At 37.5% G+C, this 25,401-nt stretch overlaps 1 protein-coding gene across 2 annotated transcripts in view; it reads right to left on the bottom strand.

The window, feature by feature from the left end:
* Positions 1–756: 756 nt before the first annotated feature.
* Positions 757–25,401, bottom strand: part of HOMER1 (homer scaffold protein 1) — a 67,830-nt gene continuing 43,185 nt past the window's right edge. For both annotated transcript variants that reach the window (XM_081945272.1, XM_081945271.1), the window contains 4 exons: positions 14,676–14,832; positions 11,498–11,608; positions 6,622–6,702; positions 757–3,852 (listed from right to left, as the gene is read on the bottom strand). In XM_081945272.1, the coding sequence (XP_081801398.1) occupies positions 3,664–3,852; positions 6,622–6,702; positions 11,498–11,608; positions 14,676–14,832 (538 nt within the window). In that variant the 3' untranslated portion in view covers positions 757–3,663. The remainder of the gene's footprint in view (positions 3,853–6,621; positions 6,703–11,497; positions 11,609–14,675; positions 14,833–25,401) is intronic.

Raw genomic sequence — 25,401 nt, 5'->3', positions numbered from 1 at the left:
AAAATCATGGGAACTGATTCACTGTTTCAACATTTCACCAGTGGGGGGAAAATGTCTGGGAAAGTCAGTGATGACAATTCCTATCATAGCACTCAGTAACCAGTTGGTGTGGAGCGATTTGACTACACTGGATTTGAAGTACAGTATGTGAACTGGGCAGCATCACTTAGGTGGCCCTATTCAGAAAAAAAAATTTGTAGCAGATAAAGTTGGGTGGAAGTTGTCTTTTGGTGGGCTGGTGGCAGATGGCCTTGCAAAATGGTCAGTGATCTATAATCCTACTAGGTCTAGCTGATTATGCAAACAGCTCTTCATGTAATCTGTGGAACTAGCCACAGTCTAATTTAAATACTTTCTATTTGCTTTGTGTAGCAGTTTTAAAAACAATTTTAAAAGTGGAAGCGAGTTTTTTTATGGGGAGAATCTCCATTTGTTGTGAAAGAAGTAGTTTTTTGTTGTACCCTTCTTCCCTAAAAAAAATTGCTCCAGTACATATGATTGGGTGGATTCTCCTGGATTGTAGTTTCTTTTGTAAGTGAAATGAGGTCTTCTGTTCATGCAACTGGCATTGACTTCCCAAAGGTACCATCATATTATTGATCATTATTATCTATAGTCTACATCTGAATGTCTTTCAAACAGGGCCAATCAAACAGATGCTTTATTTGTCTAGCTTCCAAGTTCCAACTTGCTTATATTAAAATAGTCATTAGACAACAAAAGCCACTTGATTCTGAATAAGCCCACATTGTTCAATCATGAAACTGGTGCCTATCTGTTTCATTTGATGAATTTTGTGGCCTGGGATCAAGAAATTCTATATGGAAGAATGAAATTATTAAAAATTCTGGAGTAGAGTTATGAGAAAGAGGCCCCAATAACCAACTTCCAGACAGGGATATACTTATAAAACCTTTTTATGTCAAAGTCATAATTTCACAACATGACACTCTAATTCAAAATCCAGTAGCACCTGAAGAGTTAAGGTAAATGCTGCCATCCAATGAACAGTTTATAATTCTTAAAAAGAGTTCAAGAAAGAAAAAATAATAAAGTACATTCTCCAGAACAGCAATTGTATTTCAAAATAAAAACTGTATTTTGTTGGGTTTTAAAAGAATTTTTAACAAGACTCCATAATTGTCATATAACAAGTTATACACAATGTGATTGTTCTTCGATGTAAATTCTTGTTTGCTTTTCTTAGTCTATGACAATCAAAAGTATTTTCTGGCATATATGCAAGTGCAGGAAAGCCATTTCATTAAGAACAACTGAGTGTAATTGTTAACATATATAATTTCTAACACCCATCTAATGTAAATGAACATTAAAAGATTTTTAATATAATTAATTTATATGTGCACTTATATTTACCTTATCCCATATACATGTTAGATGACTTTTGGGGATTCAGTGGTACAGCCCTCTTGGATTTTATTTTACAAACAAAAGAACCCAAAGTCAAGCATCTAAATATACATGAGAAAAGAATTTTCCAAATGATTTCTGATTACTAATTTTAATTTCAATAGGAAAATATTCTAAAGGTGCACGTTTAATTTTTTTATATACTGTATATACATATGTGTGTGTACATATACAAATAAGTTTTCTTGTACAACACATATACACAGCATTGAAGTGGAAATAACTTTGTAAACTTTTTTCCCACATGTAAATGTCCTTGTATTAAAAATTTTGATCTTATTAAAAACAATATTACATTTTTTGCCATCAAATTTCTCCTCTAACTTGCTATAATTAAGAATACCGAGCAAGAACTTAAGGTATTTCATTCGTCCAAGAATTACACCAATTTTATACTTTGCTGAAGATGTTTCTGAGTGACACTCATCTAGCAAGAGAATGAGGCGCAAACTTCTTCAGGTAAATTAAAATCAGGTAATCACTACTGTCCTGACCAATAAGGTTACACATCATCAACACTTAGCTATTAAGTTTTTAAAAATCACCATAGAAAGCTTTTATCTATGAATGCAATGAACAAATATTTTCCCAATAAATAAAATAAATGATAAAATACTCTTAAAACATGGACAAAACAAATGATGTGTACAGTACATATAGTATAATACATCATAATTTAGTGTTTAATTAACAGTAATCCTGATATTTCAGGCGACACTTGTTAAATTACAGATAAAGAAAATGTCATTTTATAAATTAAGCCAAATATTTATCTCATTTTAAATACAAATTAGAGTGCCTGTATTATACAGTATATACATACAGTACACACATAAAAAACCCGATTTATATTATCTAGTTTTGAATAGCAGTCCTTAAGTGGAAAAGAAATACAGAGTTTATATTTAAGCTGTATTTTATATTTAACATCCAAATTAATTTGGTGTAAATAAAAAGGTCAGTGCATTGTTGTCTGGTTTTTTTTTTTCTGTTCAATTTTTAAAAATCTTTTGCAATATTAGACAATCTACAGCAAGGCTAGCTCATTCCCATTCATGAAACATAGATTGACCCTCAGTTTGCTTTTCTTTTTTCCTTTAAAATTATATATAAATAAATACATATTTGGCAAAAATCTTTGTAAATTACGTCAATACAACTTAAAAAGAGGTTCACTGAGGATAACTGAATTCAGGTCTTGTTTTGAAATTCAGAACATAGCCTGGCACATTTTCCAATAAAGGTGTTTCATGAACATACAGCAGGAAAAAATATCTATGCTAATACAATGCTTTTCCCACCTTTAGTTGCTTGAGCAAGGTCAATGCTCTAGCAATACCTATATTTCCAGTTTCAGAATTCTTGCTAAATAAATTACTAAAACATATTTTGATAAGAAAAGTTAAGTCCATGTGATATTCCATAAGTATAGGACTGAACCTTATTTGAACATAGCAAAATTTAAAATTCCTTTCAGGGACTTGCTTGTCTTCATAGATAGGCTTCAAAATGCATAACAAAATGAAATACATAATTTCTACATACATGAATTCCCAGTAGGAAAAAAGTAAACCATACACTAGACAATATTATAGAACACCAGAGTGAACATTGTAAATAAAGACAGTATCTTCCAGTATAAAAAAAAAGGGAAGAACTCTATACAAGCATTAATTCATTAGGTCTGAATTAAAGATGCAACTCTCTCTCACTCCTGGCAAGAATTAATTGGTAATGCACTGTTTTTTTCAACAGTACAAAATATCCTGAGAAATTATTCAGATTACAACAAAAGAGAGGGCTGTCATCACAAAGTTCTTGCACAAAACACAGCATACAGTTGCCTTAACAAAGAAAATAAAACTGATCGCCTACATTGTGTGGAACAGTAAGAGGGATGTCATTTGAAGCACTTCTTATTTCATTGGCTAATAATTAGAAAAGGATTGCATTCAATTACTGTTAATACCCTCGAGTTATCTATGGCCAATTATATACAAGGAGGTAATTTGTACTTCAAGTTATTATTATTTTTCCAACTAACTACAAGCTCAATTCTGAAATTTTACATTGAAATACTGTATATATTGTATATTGTTGAAAATTTAAAACAGGCCCTTCTGAAGGAGCATTTTTCTAATTTTGTGCAACTTTGATGCAGAGCCCAACAAAGTCCTGTATGAAGAGAGACAGTGCATCTTTAAGAAGTTTGGCACTGAGATCCTGTATTCTTTAGCTGCATTCTATTAGCTTGGCCAGATTATCTCGTAGTTCTGTAAGTTCAAAAATTTTGCCATCAAGAATTTCTAAAAGTGTTTTCAAGTTATTGCGAAAAGCTTCTTGTTCATTCTGACTTTTCTCCAAACGCTGTTCAAGATCGGATAGTTGGCCTTCTAGATCTTTATTTCGAACTTCCACTTCCTTTAAAAAAAATATGCAAAGTAAATAAAATACTGATTTTTAAATGCTATTCTTAATGTTACACGGAAATATCATTGTATAAGGCATGCCACAATGTGGTCCAGGATAGAACTTTCCTTGGAGGGTAATTATCACAACATTGCATTTATCTGTCTATAAGTAAGCAAATTGTAGAAGATCACATCTGTTTTTGGACTTTAGCTTTGTTACTGGAATCCATCTTCAGGGAACTCCTCTCTAGTAGAGAGAATACACAGAATACCACACACAGAATAATTCGAAGCACACACGCTGTTAGAGAGGAGTTTCCCGAAGATGGGCTTCAGCACGAGTCCGAAAGCTCGCAAGATTAAATATCTGGTCCCCGTGACCAACCCAGATTGAATCCTGCAATATTATTCTGGGATACGTATATTCTCCTTCATTTGTCAAAAAGGAATGGGCAATTGACAGAATATAAAATAATAAATTATGAACATAAGTAAATATTTTGTCTCTGGCAATGGCAATCTGATTACTTCCAGGTGATCTAGAACTAAACCATTGGTGAGCAAAAAAAAATTTTTTAACTGAAGATTGCGTGTATATATCTGTTTGGATATGTTTATTATTCAGATCTGATTCATAAATACACATAAACAAATCACTCAATTTTGTAATTATTTGATTCCATTCTGAAGATTATGTAATTCTAAGTACTTAGTGTCCTGGTTAATAATAATTTTTATGAAGATTTCTACTTAACTTTGGTGACATATTATAGTACCACCAAAACTGGGTAGCAACAAGAGTGAAGGGAATCCTAATGCCTACACCAATGTCAGGGAGTCCATATATAGTTAATGGATGGTGTCACTACTACTGAGCAAGGCACATATCCACATATCTGCTGATATAGAGCAACATGGATATTATATCATAGAAAACATGGTTTGAAGGGGATCCATCTTTATGAGTGTTTCTGATACAATTAAGAAATCAATATATGCTAAATGTGTATGAACTGTTTCCTCAATAAGATTTAGTGTATCCTATTTTTTAAAAAAGTTAGCAAATATATATTTTAATCATTCCCCACTAACTGATTTTCAAAACAAGTATAGTTCTGCAAAACCTTTCTTCTCACATCTATAAATGTTGTCGTTAATTTCTTCAAGATAACAAACTGATACTTATTTCATGTCAAATAAATAAGTAACTACAACAACCAGGGCCGGATTTAGATGAAAAGAGGCCCTAGGCTATTCCACTTATGGGGCCCTTTCACCTCCCATTTTTAAGTTTGTAAATTACATGAGAGATAATAAAATACATCATTACTGTGATATATATCAATATATTAAATGAAACATGTTGTAATTGGTACTAACCTTTATAAAAAATGTGGCATGGATAATAAATAAAAATAAAAGGCCCCTCTTGATCTTGAGGCCCTAGGCTGAAGCCTAGTTAGTCTATAGGAAAATCCGGCCCTGACAACAACAGACTAAGCAATATGCATGTTATTCATAATTGGGCATAAATTCTTCACTTATTACCTAAATAGCTTGTCCAGGTAATTATAAAACATCAATTGTGAGAAAAAAATGGCAAAATCTTTAGCCAAAGAGATATAAACTATATGTCTACAAATCATTAAGGAATGTAATATATAACAATCTGCAAACAAAACTCCGGCATATGACAGTATCAATATACAAGATAATTGCTATGAGTAAAAATTAATGTTAGCTTCCTGTAATATCTGAGTTGTCTGCCATGAAAAAGCAAGGTTTGGAGTCATAACACCAGCATTTCACCATAAACTGAAGCATGTAATTTTTAATCAGCATGAATGAAAGGTCAATCTCCCTCAAGTTAAGTACAATTTCATGGACTTATTATTAGACATAATATGGTGACTTCATAAACTTGTGTTTGGCATAAAAAGTCTTTGGTATCTCTTTAGTTTCCTCTGAACAGATCAGCTATTATTAACCTTCACACAAAACTTTCCACACAAGGAGTACTGAGCCTTCTTTAGTTCTTATGAGAAACATGGATCAAAACAGTTTTGCCATTTTGTCTCAATGGAGCTGCTGAACCCAAAGAGAACAATCCATCTCCTTGTCAGCATCAAATGATGCCTGGGGTTACCCTTTCCATTCTCTTAACCATATGCTCACAAATACTCTTGGTCATCCCCTGTCTTTCTCTTCTCATTCTCCTTACTAAAGAGCAAGTAATTCAAGCTGCCAGTGTAAGAGGGAAATAGTTTGGCAGATTCTCAAGTCATTAAGAGAGTGGCCAAATATCCATTAACTTGGATGCATAAGAAAAAGCCTTGAGTTTAAACTCGGGAGCACAGATTTTAATATATATGGCCAGCTTGCCCACTCACTTGCCATTCTGACTTCTTCAAATTGCAGTGGGCATCTTTTTTTTAATCTGCAATAAAAGATTCTAGCTAGTTAGTCATCTCTGAAAGTTTGCTGTGATTTACTGACGAGTCTGGATATGAAATCTGACAGATATTAGGTTAAGTTGCATTTTGACAGGAAACTCGCAGAATAAGCAAGAGAGCAGGTGAAATTTTGCATGGAAATTTTGGATATCTGAATGGAAGAATAGGCTGTGTTGTGCACCTTGCTACTCTATTGGTAAAAGATTGAAGATATGAAAATGCTCTCTATGGGTGAATGGGGCTTTAAAATTTATCATCTAGTAACCTATTGGTGATTTATATTAGATAAATTAGACATTAACAGATCTCCCACCACTGTTACTTACTTGTAATTTCTGAGTTAAAGAGTCTCTTTGCGCCTGAAGCTCTCTGGCATTGTCAATTTCTTCTCTCAATTTTTCTATTTCCTAAGAAGAATAAAATAGCATATTACCCAAACTGATGAAAACACAGATACAAACTTTAGTCTTGGACAATTCACCCATATTGATTGCTGGATAAAGAGGGACTGGTTATTGAAAGACTAAGACCCGGAGTCAGCTTTCCAGCGGTCAACCATAGATCCCTGACTTCTACTTTCTAAATCATTATACTACTGCAATATACTTTTTAAAAATGAGAACTTACTATATTAAATAGACATTCATTCATTATCTGTTCATTTCCATAGCATTCACCTTACTTTTATGTTTCTCCTGACTTACTCTACTCTCACCACCATATTACAAGCAGACGAGAGCACCTTCTCACACATACCCACTTTCACTTTTCTGGGTCGCATATACTTATTACTTTTCTATTAGCATTTTATGTCTTAAAATTTCTCCACCCCTCTTTCCCAACTTGCAATTTGTAACGTTTGCAATGTTAGATAGAATGTATGATTCAAAGAGTATGGATCTAAAAATTAATTTAGTAAAGACCAAGGTTGATTTTCTGATAGGGAAACTTGTGAAATGATTGTACATTATATAAAAATGGTGGAAAAACTTCACAAGTAGATGAATGTGTTGCTGGATGAATTAGTAAGATTCAATTGCCAATCTTCAGTGCATTTTGCCAATGACAGATACAATATAAACTTTCCAAAGTAGACCAGATTAGAAAATCAATGTCATGATTGCTAATACTGCAACATATATATATATATGTTTTCGTAGATTTTCACGGGTGTAGGTATGCTGGTTTTGTTGTATTCGGGTCTTTTCCCGTGTAAGGTTGAGATTGTCTTTGCAACGTTTCGGCAGGATCTCACCTGCCATCTTCAAGCTGTGGGCTTTTAAGCCCACAGCTTGAAGATGGCAGGTGAGATCCTGCCGAAACGTTGACATTTCTGCCCTAGACTCAGATTTCTTTTAGCTGACCATTGTCTTGGTTGGAACTCTTCCTCCTGTTTTTCATATTATTATCCTGCCCATTACAAGAACAAAGACGTAATTTCATGTTACTAGAAAGCAGAGCAAAATCAATTTAATGATACAAAAGTTAAAAATTACTGAGTGAGGAACTATAATCCAAATTATACAACTCTGAATGATAGAGAAAAGCTTAAATTAGTGGTATAAAAACTACAGCCATTACTGTATTGCCTCCAGAATCCTTCTAGTTCTCTCCAGAACAATCCAGAGAGACGGAGGTTCAAAATGTTTGTTTGTTTGTTTGTTTTAAACATCTCTGTGTTGAGAAAGCTGTTAATGAACTAAATGGCTTATGGCATTACTTTAACTTTTTAAAAAAGCAAAGGCCGAGCCACTTTTAAACTGTTATTCTTAATGTCGCTTGCAAAACCTAGTGCAGCCCCTGATTGACATGGCATATACTTAGTATAAAGGAATGACAGAATAGTTTTTCTGGTGTTTTATTTTGTGCTCTGCAGAATGTCTAGCGAAGAGCTCTCTCCATAATGCAATATTGTTAAGCAAATGTTAAAATGAATGATAATCACTAGAGAGTCCAGCATGAATGATTACCAGCTACCGGTAGTTAGAACACTGACAAAGGAGACTTCTGAAGATATAAACTAAAAGGTTTCGAAAAATTAAATGGGATTTCATAAAAGGATCAAAGTTCACATTCACAAAACTCTGAAATGCAGTAAAAACCTTCCAGCTAAGTAACTAGCCGAAACTTCCCTGAAAACATTTTATTTCAGTGCTACTTCTATCGTGAACTTGTCTTTGAAACATACGGTGTCAATTACTGCTATAGAAAATATAATACACTGCCAAGGCCTCAGGAGTGATATAAAAAGGCAATCCCATCTCATTATTTATTCTTTGGGGAAGTGAGCAAGCTCTGCTAGAGGCAGCAAAGCTTTTCTTTGAACTTCCTGCCAATGCACCTCCTTAGAGTATAGAGGTCATTCCAGATATCTCAGTCTCAAGAGAGACTACCTTGAATCCTAATAAAGCAGCTTTTCAGGCATTGAAGACTAGCATATAAAAGCCATTTAAGAAATGGGTTACAATTTGTTTGCATACCCCTATAGTTTCAAGGATAATATGTTGATTCTATTGCATTTGGAAATAAAGATGTGTTCTAAGGAAGCGATGCAAGGCATTGTGAATTACCTGAAAGCCAAGTATTTAGCAACAGAGAACTCTGATCAAACAGTTTAGGATTACATGCTCAGGCATGCCTGCAAGCTGTACTTGTTTAACAGACTTTCCAACAAACAATACTAAAAGCTTCTGATATTCTGCTCCTATGTTATGAACCCAATTCAGTCCTGAAGCTTAATTTCATTCAAGCAATGTTAAAAAAAAAGATACATACACCAGGGGTGGGTTCCTACCGGCACCAGTTCGCATCACACGTGCCAGACACGCGTTGCTTGCGCATGTGCAGTTCACTGTAAATTGTTCTGCGTATGCGCGAAGACCATGAAAAGCTAATTAAAAATATGCCAGCAATAGAGACCAGGGAACTGGTTCGGGGGTATGGCCAGCCTGGGTTGCTGCCAGTTCTGCGACCCAGGCCAAATAACCACTACCGGTTTGCCCGAACCGGTAAGAACCAGTATAAACCCTCCTCTGACATGTACCCTTTTCCAATAATTACAAATATTCTGGACATTACACTAATCAGGGTCACACAATATACTGAACTAGCAGTTTATAATTTAGGCATATTTGGAGAATTGTTCTATTATTTCATCATATTGTAGGAGCCAGACCATCGTGTTAAAGCATACTGTACTATGTTTTATGGAATAAAGAATGATATTTGTCTGAAATGGTATGGGGCTTCCTTCCTGAGCAAGGGGTTGGACAAGAAGACCTCCAAGGTCCCTTCCAACTCTTTTATTCTGTTAAATTATATAAACTCAACAGCGTTTTGCCAATCTGAATTAAGGTCTGAATTAAGCATATTATTTGAGCCAATGGGCTGCATCTTATTTTATTTTGTCCTGCTTATAGGATAGCAGTTATCAGCAGAATTATAGTAATCTCGCCCTTGAATTTTGTTGCATGACCTCAAAACTGTCCTGGAAAGTTACTAGATTATACAGAGTACATTTAAAAGATGCACCAGAGGAGGGGGAAGAGGGGGGAGAACAACAAGGGGAAATCCACTCAAGTACAGGAGCAAATTCAATTGTCCCTTTTTTTTTAGTCCTAATGTGCATATAATGATAGTACTGGCTGTCTTCTAATTAGCCATTCTATTCTGTGCAATACAATATTTTCTAAATTCATTCTCTCTCTCCCCCTCTTCCCCCATCTCTCTTATACACACACACACCTTTCTCATGTATTAATGTATAATTAAACTATAGCTATAGCTATATCTGCAGTATTGTCTATAGGTATTATAAAATCTATCTTTTAGGTCATTTTCTTCTTCCTGATTAAAGTGCCTTCATTAAAACTAATTTACTTGGTGTAATTTTACTTGTAAACACATGTCTAAAAATGTTCTGACTTTTAAGTACCAATTCAAGGATACTGTATTTTTATGCTAACAGCAGAGATTCTCTTAGTACGCAATCAGTTTGAAAAATATTATTTAAAAAAGTAAAACTATATTATAAAAGCAAAATAATATAAAAACCAAACACAGAGAAAAGCCAAACTGACAAAGTAAACATAAGGAGCTGCAATAATAATAATATATACTGCTGATATACATTTCTATATACTTTTGAGTAGACTTGTAAAGAAGCTTAATCTCAGATACTGTATACATAATTAATACCTCATTCGGTGTATGCTTCGATCGTGTATCAGAGTAAGCACTAGTGTAGTCAATGGAATAAGAAACTTCTACAGAAATCTATTAAGGCAGCGTGTCAAACTTGCATTGTCACAGCGTCGTCATGTGACATATCGGGACTTTTTCCTCCTTTGCTAAACTGGACGTGGCCAGCACAAGATGCATCCGGCCCGCAGGCCACAAGTTTGACAGTCCTGTATTAAGGGATATCTGCAGCTCTGATTGAGTTTGAAGCCTAATCTAATTTACCTATGCTTATTTTTACCTTCCCTTTCTCTTCCCTGCAATATTTTAAACTCAAGAGTGGGTAATGCCTACATGAAAGAGACTAGGGAGTTGGGAGTGGGGGTTGCATGGCTCACAAAACTCAATTTAAGAATTCCCTCTTAAAATTGCCCTCCTGTCTTGCAAGATAATTTTAAGAAGCTTCTGTTAATATCAAAGGATGCCTCTTAAAACTAACCGAAGCAAGGACATTTGCTTGTGTGTTGTTCAGGTTCGTGGGTGAAGCAATGGCTTTAGAAATATTATAGCTTAAAAACACTTCCGTTTTGTTTTTTGTTTTTGGCTAGACAGTGGTTCTCAACCTTCCCAATGCTGCGACCCTTTAATACAGTTCCTCATGTTGTGGTGACCCCCAATCATAAAATTGGTGTCTCGGTTCCTAAGACCATCAAAAATATGTGTTTTTCGATGGTCTTAAGGGTCGTTCGACCCCCAAAGGGGTCCCGACCCACAGGTTGAGCACCACTGGGCTAGACCATAATTGTTGTTAGATGGGAATGGGACTGGGCTAAGGAAAAAGTAATGCAGGCTGAATGTTCCCCCTTCTACTGTGGTTCATACTTTTGTGCAAATTTACCTTACATTCTGAACTCAATAGATCATGTATTAATGCTAGTCACACCAACCTAAACATTTCATCATATTATATTCTTAAAATATTTTCTAAAGTAGCTACATGAATCAGTGAACATAACAAAGTACCTCTTCCTTTTTCTTCAGTGTTGCTTCCAATTCTTGTATTGTCTGATTTAATTCTGTTTTATGAGTTTGGACTGCATTTGCTTGACTACTCACACACTCCAGCTCAGTCACCTGTAAAAAGAATACATATAATTATTATAACAATTACAGTTAATTAGAAGAATATATGAAAAATGTCCCCCCTTCTGAAATATCTCGATCAAAGCATCAATGCCTATTGGATAAGAGGGGAGGGAAATTACTGTGATATGTGATACGGTATTTATAACAAAATCACTAGACAATACATGACATGTTGGGTCATATTTCAGATACATTTATTACACTTACCAGATTCCTCAAACCTTTCAGCAATGGCAAAACTTCTAATGTACTTGAAATGTTCTTTAAAATTCAGGGAGATCATCAGAGATGTATCTGCCTTGAAAGTAGCCCAAGTTGAACTGTATAGTACAGTCAAACATCAGGACCTGACCACAGGAAATGTTTTATGACATTTGGTATTATTCCATGAGAGTCATGGATCCTGGATCCTGGATGCATTCTAAAAGTTAACCAGTTTGAGGTGCAAAAAATCTGCTATTGCTAGGCATACATAAATGAATAGGTGCATTTTTATTTGCTTTGCCTTTCTTCATCTTGGTTCTTAGAGCTACCTAAAACCAAATGGCAATAGCAGCATAATTAAAAATGCAAAAACCCCAGGCATCTAAATGAACTACTTGCCATTCCTTACAAGTAAATAGAAAATATTCCCGATAAATATTCTTAGAAAACCCCTACACTTTATCGCAATAGAAAACACTGAAGAAAATAATCCTTAGGGATAAGAGATCCACCTCTTTGTTAGAGACAAATTACATGTCCAATTAAATGAGCGATCTGTGCTTGGATTTCCATTGTTTCTGTTTTAAATAAAATTTGCCACACTCAATTTTTTAATCATAGTAGTGACACCTGGTAGTTATGACTTGTTGCAGTGGTCAGGAGCCCTTTTTTTACTGTAGGATAGAAAACAGTAGATTTGGAGAGCAAAGTAGTGACTACTATGTGGAGTTTGTGGGGAAAATGGCAAAAAAGAGTTAATTTCACTCCAGCCAAAAGGATACAGCACACAGAATACAGAATAACAGGAGTTGGAAGGGACCTTGAAGGTCTTCTGTTCAAGTAGGAGAACCTATGCAGGTAGCCCTTGACTTACAACAGTTCTTTTAGTGGCCGTTCAAAGCAGGGGTGGGTTGCTCCTGGTTCGGCCCGGTTCGGCTGAACCGGTAGTGGAATTCAGGCCTGGGTCGCAGAACCGGCAATGACCAAGGCCTGCCACGCCCCCAAACTGGTTCCCATGCTGCTGCTGGGCTGCCACCATTTTGGTTTTTAGTGACTGAGTGTACGCAGTTCACTGTAAATTGTTCTGCCCATGCGCAAAGAACAATTTACATTGAACAGCATGCGCACGCTCACAAACCGGTAGTAAAACCGGCAGCAACCCACCCCATCCACTGATAAATTGTTCTCACTGGCAGGAAATTTCTTCTTAATTGTAGATTGGATCTCACTTTGTTTAGCTTCCATCAGTTACTTCTCATTTTGCTCTCAGGTGCATAGATTAACTCCCTCATCTCTGTGACAGTTCCTCACATTTTGGAAGAGTCCTGTCTTGCCTCCCCCTGGTCTTTCTCTATGATAGATTAGACATTGCCAGTTCCTACAAGCATTCATTGTATGGTTTAGCCTGCAGTCCCTTAATTAACTTTCTTGCTCTTTTCTGCACTATTTCTAGAGCCTTGACATCTTTTTTTGTATTATGGTGACCAAAACTGGCCACAGTATTCCAAGGGTGGCCTTATCAAGTCAATATAAAATGGTATTAACACTTGATGTGATATATTGGTGCAGCCTAGGACTGCATTGGAATTGGGAGGGAAATTAGAACCTTCAGGACTTGATCCAAGATATCCTGTTTTTCATGAATTCAGACAAAGGTTTGACTGAACTTTTTAAACATTTCATTGGTCATCAGGAGGTACCACATAGCCCTTCTGTCATATTAAAACTCATCTTAATCAGATGTTATTCTGATGTTATTCTATGAGATACAAACATCTACTGGGAAATGAATTCCTGGACTGGGTATTATTTTCCAAAGCTGCATGTAGAGGCACAGTAAATACATTTCCAGAAAGATGCTGAAAAATTGAAACAGAGCCAGGGTAACAAAGAGGATGCAGTACTTGTGGACATGCCCTATGAAGAGAGGCTGAAGAAACTTGGAAGATTCAGTCTGGAAAAAGAAGATTCAAGGAAGACATGATATCCATCTTCAGAAACATAAAAGTGAAGCAAGGGGAAGATTTTCCATTACTACGGAAGCCAGGGCTAGATGCAATAGTCAAAAGTTGCAGCTATCTTGATTTTGTTTAATTATAAGGAATCTTTCTCTGACAGTATGGTCTATAATACTGTCTATATAGACTCTATATAGTAGTGGAACAGTTTACGTACAGAGGTTGTGATTTTACCATCTTTGGAGACTTTTAAGAAGAGGCAACATTGCCACCTCCTAAGGATCATTTATTTGGCTTTTCAAACAACTGCAAGAATTTGGAACAAATTAATCTTATGGATCTTCCAATGCCACAATTTCATGAGTGTATGACTGATTACCCATTCACAGACAATCAGCAGCAGGCATAGCTTAGCTCTGTAACTAAGGAGTGTTTGGAAGGTATGCTTTATACTGCCAGGCTTCATAGAGGCCTGTTTGTCCAGTCATCAGTTAATCATGTTGTAGGGCAACTAACACAGCATGGTAGTTGCCCTGCAAAATGATTAACTATTAGTTAGGCATGTATTTACTGTACCTACTGTGCTTCTCATAATAATATTAATAATATTAAATAATATTTTAATAATATTAAAATGCTGGGATAATTAGTACATAATAATTATATTACTCAAGCATTTATTTCAATAACGGGGATCAGTATGGAAACAGAACACCTGGATGAACTTGAACTTTCCTGAGTCTTTAATTTCAAGAAGGGCAAATAAAACTTCATATGGATGGATTTTATTAATTGTTACAGGAACGGATAACCGTCTATAATAACATTTTAGCCACACCTTTCTTCAAGGCATAGCTTATCACAGTTTTACTATTCAACTAGTGTCAACTCACTCGTTTATGTAGACGTTCTGCTTCCTCTTGATACGCAGCAAGCTGCTGTTTCCATTGTTTCACGTTGGCAGTGGACTCAAGGAGAGCTGCTGTCAGCTTGGCATTGTTGCCCTTTAGCGTAGCAAGTTCTGCTTCCCAGTGCTTGCTGATTGCCGAACTAAGGACAAAATTAGAGTGGTCATATTAATGAGCATCCCTCGGATGTGGTCTATCCTTTTTTTTTTTAATGGATGACTACAGTATACAATACAATATAATATATAATAAACATCCTACTGTTTTTCAGACTGAACAGGTATTTTGATGGTATGGATATTTTTTTAGACCCAGAGTTAAAGTTAGAAAGTGTTTACCTCTTTGAAGCATACACTATATTGCCAAAAGTATTCGCTCACCTGCCTTTACTCGCATATGAACTTACTGTAAATTGACATCCCATTCCTAATCCATAGGGTTCAATATGACGTCGGTCCATCCTTTGCAGCTATAACAGCTTCAACTCTTCTGGGAAGGCTGTCCACAAGGTTTAGCAGTGTGTTTATAGGAATTTTTGACCATTCTTCCAGAAGCGCATTTGTGAGGTCACACACTGATGTTGGATGAGTTTACGTGGCCTACCACTTCATGGCTGTGTTGCTGTCATTCCCAAACATTTCCACGTTCTTTTAATACAGATGACAGTTGACTGTGGAATATTTAGGAGCAAGGAAATTTCACAACTGGATTTGTTGCGCAGGTGGCATCCTATCACAGTTCCACGCTAGAATTCACTGAGCTCCTGAGAGCGACCCATTCTTTCACAAATGTTTGTAAAAACAGTCTGCATGCCTAGGTACTTGATTTTATACACCTGTGGCCATGGAAGTGATTAGAACACCTGATTCTGATTATTTGGATGGGTGAGCGAATACTTTTGGCAATATAGTGTATGTTACCAATATTCTGAAAAAGAGATGGAAATTTATGCAGACATTTTCAAATAGAAAGTTCATATATGCATCTTTGTATATCATATGGCTGTATTTGCATCATATGTTCATGTCAGTGCTTTGCTACAGCTGTTGCTATAGGCCAGTGATGGTTAATCTTTTCAGCACCAAGTGCCGAAAGTGGACCGTGCGTGCGCTGGAGCACCAAAACCCAGAAGATAGCAGCCAGCCAGTGTGCATGTGCGCGGTGGCCAGCTGCTCTTCTGGGTTCCGTCATGCACATTCACACCGGCGAGCGTGCATGCCTGTGCCTGAACCCGAAAGAGACCAGCTGGCCGGTGCGCATGGGTGCCGAACCAGCTGGCTGATGTGCATGTACTTGACGGAAAAGCAGCTGGTGACGGCGTGCATGCCCACAGAGAAGGCTCTGCGTGACACCTCTGGCACCCCATCACAGTTCTAGGCTTTGCTTTCGACACTGCGATGTGAAATCTCATTTTTTTGAATCAAATATATTTATTGTTCAGAACATATTCCTTGTCTCATAGTTCAAGTAAAGAGACAAGACTTTGAGAAGCTGTTTCACAGTAACAATGATTTGTATTGGGAAACTATTTCAATGCATCCATCTATGTTGGCTAAAAATAAAGTTCTTCTGCCTGTTGGAAATACTGGAATTGTGTCTGAAGCGGAACCCAGAGCTATAGTTCAAGTCAGAGCTATTCTCTGGTATTGCAATAACTTTTTGCTTTGTGTCGTGTGTGTGTGTGTGTGTGTGCGTGCGTGCGTGCGCGGGTGTGTTTATAGTTGACTTATTGTTAGTTCTCCTGATAGTGGATGAGGATCTAGATATTTTCATATCCAGTAAGCAATCCATTTTCTGAAGTTACTGACAATAATTGGGACCACAACTCTTCACTAAACAACATTGCTTACAACCTCCTGCCATTTTCTCCATTAGTTTTGCTTGTTGGAAGTTGGAAGCAAAGGTTGCAAATGGCAATCATGTAACTGTAGGACAGTGCAACATCATAATTGCAATCTGGTTGCCAAGCACCCAAATTGTGATCATGTGACTGTGGGGATACTCTGACAACTCTGAGGACTATTTGTAAGCATCCTTCATTCTGAGCCCGGGTGGCGCAGTGGTTAGAAAGCAGTACTGCAGGCTACTTCAGCTGACTGCCAGCTGCCTGCAATTTGGCAGTTCGAATCTCAGAAGGCTCAAGGTTGACTCAGCCTTCCATCTTTCCAAGGTTGATAAAATGAGGACCCAGATTGTTGAGGGAAATATGCTGACACTGTAAACCAGAGAAGGCTGTAAAGCAGTGTTTCTTAACCTTGGTGACTTTAGCTCCTGTGGACTTCAACTCCCAGAATTCCCCAGCAGCTATGCTGGCTGGGGGATTCTGGGAGTTGAAGTCCACAGGATTTAAAGTCGCCAAGGTTGAGAAACACTGCTGTAAAGCATGTGAAGCGGTATATAAGTCTAAGTGCTATTGCTATTCAGCTACATTGGAATTTTAAACAGCTGGTGAATAAGTAGTCTTTCAGAAAGGACTACCTGTATACCATTATTAGGCACCATAAGTGAGGCATACAAATGTTAACAATACTTTTATCACTACCGAAAAGCTCCCACTATTCAATGATTTTTAGAAACTTATAAAAAACAGGTAGAAGTTTCAATGTGTTCAAGAAGCATTATCCTGAATAAGCTAATTGGCCTCATGTCTGTAACTGGCTGAGATTCTCTTGTGTCCCCTACAATTCAGGTGTAGATTATTTACTCTCAGAGGTGTCATAAGATTCAATATATATTTCTTGATTGATTGAAATTATTTTCTTAGTCAAGGGGGAAATAGTATAAAAGCAATGGAAACTTTTCAGAAAAAAATCAGTGAAAAAATCTAGAGAAAATATTTATTGATTGATTTAAATTATTTTCTTAGTCAAGGGGAAAATAGTATAAAAGCAATGGAAAATTTTAAGAAAAAAAATCAGTGAAAAAATCTAGAGAAAATAAATGTTCATGGCAGTAGTAGATACAGAAATAAACACTTCAAAACCATTTTAAAAATAAAACAACAAATCTAGCAAATAAAACAATTGGCCTATTTCTCCATTTTGTTATGGAACTTATGTTTTGAATTGTCACATTGTGCTGATTAATGACTGCAATAAGCTTTTATGTGTATGTGTATGTATCTCGAACTTATTACATGAATAAAAAACTCGAAGTGACGAACACACAAAATACTTCTTCCTTCTCCAACTTTTCCCACAAAAACACTGTGAGGTGGGTCAGGCTGACAGAGTGTGACAGGCCCCAAACTGGCTTTCCTGCCTAAGGTAGAATTAGAACTCAGTTTGCTGGTTTTTAACCTGGTGCCTTTACTAGGCCAAACTGTCCTTTAAAATGTTATTTCCTTTCTAAAGTTTCACCCACATCCCCCATAGTTGCCTATCAAAAACATCTATGAATTATGAAATTCTGTCACTACATTGTGTGTATCACCTAGGTCAGCGGTCCTCTACCTTTTTGGTTTTGTGGACCAGTGTGGGGTAAGGGAGATGCTTCTGTGCAAGTGGTGCACGCATATGCTCACTCACTACTTGCACAAGTGGAGCTGCCCGTGTGCACTCACCCACTGCTTCTGCGGCCAATTTTGAGTGGGCCGTGGCCTAGGGGTTGGGGGCCCCTGGTCTAGATGGTGGAAGGTGAGCAACATATATGAAATATTTTTTTTTTGCCATCCATTTAAACATCTCTGATTCTCAGAGACTGCCTGACAAGTCCAACTGATGGAAAGGAAGTATATATATATATAATTTATTAATTTCCCATCTGTCGTGTGGTACATATGCCAAAAGGTGTTAAGGATTGGTCTAGGAAACTTGCTGCTGCTGGCTTTCTGCCACCACCTCACCCAGCTGCCTCACTATGGGACAACTTGCCATGGAACAATTCCTTTTATTATTTACATCAGTCTAATCAGTGGTGGGATTCAATTTTTTTTTACTACCGGTTCTGTGGGGGTGGTTTGATGGGCGTGACATGGATTGGTGGGCGTGGCAGGGGAAGGATACTGTAAAATCTCCATTCCCACCCCACTCCAGGGGAAGGTTACTGCAAAATCCCCATTCCCTCCCGATCAGAAGGGACTCGGGAGGCAGAGAATAGATGGGGGTGGGGCCAGTCAGAGGTGGTATTTATACCGGTTCTCCGAACTACTCAAAATTTCCTCTACCCATTCTCCAGAACTGGTCAGAACCTGTTGAATACCACCTCTGAGTCTAATGTAATGTAATGGAGGCAAGGTGAACAACTTCCTCCTCTGAGCTCAGACAAAAATTGGGGATGACAAATTGGGGAGGGGAAGAAGGACTTCCCCCCCCGACAAGAAAAAAGATCACTTGGGGAGAGAATCACACATTTTTAAGTGCACAGGAGTTTCTTCCATAAAGTTCAACAGGTGGTGGTGGAGGAATAAGCTGCTTCAAAAAGAGAGGGAGGGAGGAACAGGAGGAGGAGTTTCCCCTTGCTCCCGCAATGAGCTGGCCCATGGTGAGTTGCCCCTGGCAAATTTTTCTATGGCAAGCTGGCCATGGTGAGCCAGTGTGACGAGTTATCCCATTCCAGTTAAGGACAGTCAATATAGCTGGACCAAACAGAAAATCTATCTATAGAAATCACACTCTTGCTTTCTCAGGCAGGAAGAATGGATAAAAAACAACCACCACCAATCAAGGAATGTGGTAAACCATTATTTAGGCAGAATATCTGCTGGCATCATTGCCAGAGTATGAAATAGATTGAAATTCAGACAGTACCTTCTTAAGTTAGTTTCATTTCTAGCCAGTTCCAGTTAAGGAGACAAGCAACTTAATGTTTCTGATGTGTGGCAGAACTCTTAAGTCTGTACTTTCTCTCTTTTACTAAAAGGGTTAGATGAAATCCTTCATTGACCAAAACTATAACAAGAAGAAGTCAATTTCTATGGGTTAATCCTGTGACAGAAATGGTGTACGGAAATTTTAATTTGGAGCAAAAATTGAGAAGTATGTTGTTCTTGCTTTTTGCCAAGCAAGGAGTTTTTAGACAAGATTTTTGCTGTTCAGCAGCAGATCGTTGAGAAATGATCTGAGAGGAAGAAAGTTGGCAATATATTTGAAATATGGATTATTTTCAACTATGGACTTGAATTATGGACTGCTTTTAACAAATATGAACTTGAAAGTTGATTGCAGAAGGCAATAATAGTAGTATATAATGGAAATAAAGCATGCATGTGAATGAGCAATTCAATATGGGTGATGCCTGATGCCCCCTTGATTACTTAATATAGTTATGAATAAATATATGAGGAATGTTTGTGGCAACATTAGAAGTATGCTGTTTGGGAGTGTGTGGATGAGTTAAAACAGATGTACTTTTTATTTGCACATGATGCAAATAAATGGTTGGCTGAGAACCTTAGATAATGTTAGATACAATGTTAGATGAGCGCATGCACTAAAATAAGCCCTCCTCCCCAAAATAAGTCCTCCCCTAAAATATTTAAATGCATGTGCAGCCTGTCCCCGCCATTTCCTGGGAAAGGGGGAACATGCCCCAAGCTCCCCACGTGTACCTGTCACTTTGTGGTGGCCGCTCCCGCAAACCCTAGCTACCGTGCCCCTTTTCTTAGTGGCCGCAAAAAAGAGTGGCAAGCCCACCGATGCTAGGGCTGGCAAAAGTATGCCAGAACAGAGACAGAACTTCCGGACCACTCTGGATCAGCTGATCTGCAGGCCGCAGGCCAAGGTTAAAGGGCTTCCTGCACCTCAAAAATAATAAGACCTCTACGAAAATAAGGCCAAGTGACCCTGTCTTATTTTGGGGGAAACAAGGGAGAGAGAATTGCAGTATACTCTATACGTAGATAGGAAAAGTAGAGAGGAAATAAATAAATGTGATAGAACATTGATAGATTGATAGGACATTTCCAAAAGTGGGGTGGGGAAATAGAAAAATGTTGTCTGTATGTACACTATATAATCTGTACAAGGAAAGAATTTTGGCGAAAGAAACAAAAATAGGTGTTTATGAGATCATGCTTTGCCTACTTTGTTACACAACAATGAGTGTTGAGGATCTCAAAAGGAAAAAAAGTAGATTGAGTGAAATATGACTGGGTTAAGAAATGTATATGGTAAATCAAGAACGCATAGAGTCAAGAATGGGTGTTAATTAACGTGGATGTAATACAAAAATGAATGACCAATATGAAAGAAGTGTGTTGAGGTGGCTTGATAATTTTGAGAGAATGAAAAATTGCAAGTGAAGAGTGAATGGATGAAGAGGAAGGAAAAGACTAGGGAATTTGTGGTTGGATGGCATTAAAGAATTATTGAAGAAGAGAGACATTAGAAGCCGCAGAACAAAAGACCACATATAAACTGGTGAAAGTGATAGAAATAAGGGTGGTTGACAAGGATAAAAAAAAGATGGCGTGGTACAATTAATGGTAGTGATGTAAACTAGATTTAGTTGCATTTCCTTTTCTTTTAATGTTATGAGAGGTTACTATTGCTTATTTCTTTTCTGCAATTTGCATAATATTGCATGCCTTCTAATTCAGAAATATGATTAGCATATAGCCGTGATGGTGAACCTGTGGCACGTGGAGCCCTCTCTGAGGGCACGTGAGCCATCGCCTGAGCTCAGCTCCATTGTGCATGCACATGCGTCTCCCACTGGCCATCTGATTTTCGGGTCTCTCTCGCACATGCAGAAGATGTGCATGCATGCACGGGGGTGGGGGAGTCACGCATGCATGCATGGGGGTGGGAGGCTTCTGGAAGGCCTGCTTGGCCCAAAACAGGCTGCGTGGGGGTGTGGCATGCCGCCCCGTGGCCCATTTTTTGGTGCCAGGAGGCTGTAAGGAGGCCTGCTAGGCCCAAAATGGGCACAGGGGTGTTGCACATGCATGCGTGTGGGGGAGGGGCACATGGGGGAGTGTCATGCACGCATTGCATTATGGGTGTGGGTACACGCACATGCGTTTTTGGCATGCAAGGACAAAAAGGTTAGCCATAACTGGCATATAGTAATTGACATATATATTCCTTTAGATTCCATTTTTATTTTATGTATGTGTGCATGTGTCTTACCACCCAAAATCCCTAGGTTGGATTTAAAGCTAACAAACCTATCTGCCCTTCTTTCCATATGTATGTAGCAGAAAGCTTTTGAAGAATGTGGACGAGGAGCAATGGATACAATTTTCATGTAGCTCATTCTGAAGTTGGTGGAGATGATGAAGGAAAAGGAAGAGTTCATAAATGTTCGGTGGATTCTACCAATGTTATGAAGCTCTTCTTCATTTACTCCCATATTGCTACTTATCCCTCCAGACAACGTGCCTACTTGTTCTACATACTCATCACGCCAGTCTTTTCCCGAATAAGCAACATTCTGACAAAGTGCAGAAAATGAAGAAATGGCTTCTCTTAATTTTTGACAATTTCTCTTTAATCTGTACCATTTGCCCTAGAAACCAAATTGTCCCCATCCACAAATATTGGAGGTTGGGGGTTGGTGTATATTAAATTTGGCTCTCTTTGTTTCCTTCTTTAATACTCATTCTTCTCTGCAAGAGGCTTCAAAGACTTTTCAGTGTCCTTGTGCAAAGCTTTTATCTAAAGCTGCTACCCCCTTGACTTCATTGCACCTCAGTCCTTTCCCCTGCCAATATCAGGATCCTTTCCTTTATGCTACTTCCCTCCAGTTTTCGCTTTCCCTCTTTCAATCTTTTTTAACCTCCTTGTTTAACCTTTTCCCCTCTACATTACTTTTCTTTACGCTTGTCCAGGTTTTTTGACTCCTGCTCATATAATCTCTTCTCATGTTTGATTAACAGCATACAGTAACTCTCGTCTTTATGACTAAAGGGTCAGATCACTACTTTTAGAGGGGGGGGGTATGATGTCAAGATAATTCTGATTCAACTGGCCTGTAGATCGTTATATACTGCTCATTTATTTCTTTGCACTATTTGTACAGCAAAGCTCATAATCTCGTAAGATTGCTTCACCTATATTACAATTTGGGAGAAGGATGCTAGGAAAAAAAGGGGTCTGTCACATTAGGTATGTAATTAAAATGTAGTAGATTAGTTTATTTTTTGAAGCTTCAAACCTATGGACCTTGATTATGCCCATTGAACTAGCCTGTAAGTATGTACATTATATCGTACCTGAACTGTATCTAGGTTAAAACTCTTTTTCTTAAAGTAAACTATTACTTAGGTAAAGGTAAAGGTTCCCCTCGCACATATGTGCTAGTCCTTCCCGATTCTAGGGGGTGGTGCTCAGCTCCATTTCAAAGCTGAAGAGCCAGCGTTGTCTGAAGATGTCTCCGTGGTCATGTGGCCGGCATGACTAAACGCCAAAGGAGCATGGAACACTCTTACCTTCCCACCAAAGTGGTCCCTATTTTTCTACTTGCATTTTTACGTGCTTTTGAACTGCTAGGTTGGCAGAAGCTGGGACAAGTAATAGGAGCTCACTCCATTACGCGGTGCTAGGGATTTGAACCGCAGGACTGCTGAACTTTCTGATCGACAACTCAGCATCTTAGCCACTGAGCCACTGCATCCCCTACTATTACTAAATAGTGATAATTGCTTTAATTTAATTTACAGATACCTAATCAGGGAATGAGTAGGGTTTTTTTCCTCCGTTCTATTTTTCAACTGCTGTTTCTTCTCGACAGGACCATTTTTGGTCCCAGCTTCTTATTCTTATTCTAAACTAGTTTAGGTTCCAGAGAGTCAATCTACCACATTCACACTTTTTTTTTCTTGAAAGGTCCATCTATAATCCTTCCAGATGCTTCCCATTAGTTCTTCATCTCCTTTCTTTCCCAATGTTATAAAAGAATAAGATGGAACAACAGACTCCTAACTTTGGACAGTAATCCCAAGACTCCTCTATCTGAAAGCATAACTTCTAGAACCACTTACTAGTTCTCCATTTTCTTTAAAGTCGGATTCTGAATGATGCCCTCTTGATAATAAAGGGACTTTTCTTTCTTCTTGCAGAAAGTGGAATACTTGCATGTCCTCTTACATTTCAATTTTTAAAATGTTTGCTAAAATTTCCATATTTTATAACTCAGAAAATGTCTAGCAAATTAAAAGAAGCCAATATCTACAGTCTACTAGATCTATTTTGTTGGGATAGTCTTGAGGAATCTTAAAGTTGGTCCTATTATTTTAATATGCCACAGAATGGACATTTATATTATTTATGATAGAAAGCCAGCAAGTCTAAGAAAGATACTTTTCACAATGTATTTAGAGCATATTTTGAGTGAACAAATGTCTAATCTTAACATTTATAAACAGATTTTACTTGATAATGAAGACCATTGAGGCATAATGCATGTATACATGCAGAAATGAGTGAGAAATACTTAGGTTTGCCAATGTATTGTGGCATAGTACAAGCATGTCAAGATGGCTCTCCTTAATGTATGGAATTTTGACATGGAAGAGCAGTCTGTGAACGGATAAGAACAGTATAGATAGAACAGGATATTGTTGCTGTGGCGCTATATATTTTATCAGACAAATGATATTTAAAATATTGTGATAACTGCACTTCTGCTTTCTTAGAAGATAAACAAAATTTGTATATTTATCTTTTAGTTCTGATATGAGTCACAACCAGATGATTCAAGAACCATAGAACTAATTATAAATTGATAGAACTATTAATATGGAATTAATAGAATTAATAATATAGACCTAATTCTAAATGTGTTATGCACAGGAGCCAAAATGCATATGTGGATATAGATGGAGCTATGGAATTATTGTCTGATATCTACGCTATTGATTTACAATCCACCACATGGTTCAGTGATGATGCTCAACAATTGCATGAAACTGATGGAAGAGGCTATATCGGCTCATGGAGTGTCATCCACATGCTGATGGTATCTCATCCCATTTCAGAAACCATGAACTTTGTCTAAGTCAAGTGTAGGGTGATTGAGAAATAATGTTATCTAGATTTCAGGATAAAAGTGCTACTAATAATGAAGAATGTGGATTTGGATATTGGAACTCAGCTTGTTTGGGATAGACTGCATTCTCTTTGGGAGTACAGGGTCATAATGTGACTTGGTTCCTTGACCCTCAGTTGTCACTGTATTTGCAGGTGCTAGCTTCGACAAGGAATGGTTTTACAACATGTGCTTTCTTGATTTGGTAGTGTTGATCACAACATAGTATCATCCAGTCTTGATTACTGCAATATCTTCTACATGGGACTACCCTTGAAAATTATCTGAAAGGTGGAACAGGTGCAAATATGCAGCTAGATTGCTAACAAGTATAACTATACAGAGATCATAAGATGCCTGTATTAAAATATCTGTACTGGTTGCCAACTGCTTATCAAGCACAATTTAAGCCTAAATGGCTTAGTGATCTGGTTATCTAAGAGGACTGGTTCTCCTGTTACGAAACTATCCAGTTGTTAAGACTGGCAGGAGATGCTATCTTAAAAGTGTTCTTGCTGTCAGAGTCTCATCTTTCTGGCTCAGGCAGAGGGGTTGGGCTCGGTTAAGAGCCAGGGATTCTCAGGAAGATTCAGAGAAGAGAAACAAATAGTTCAAGAGAGTGTGAAAAAAAGGTCAAGGCATTTCCACACAGAAGGAGGTGTAGAAAATGAACATGAAGGGTTTGAAGTAGGCAGTCATCTCCTTCAGACCGTCAAGGCCTGTTTATAGCTATATTATGGTT

Source organism: Natrix helvetica (assembly GCF_964273705.1).
Source record: "Natrix helvetica genome assembly, chromosome: 2".
Classification (NCBI taxonomy): Eukaryota; Metazoa; Chordata; class Lepidosauria; order Squamata; family Natricidae; genus Natrix; species Natrix helvetica.
The sequence above is the reverse complement of the archived record's forward strand: the minus strand, read 5'-3'. Positions and strand labels throughout refer to the sequence as shown.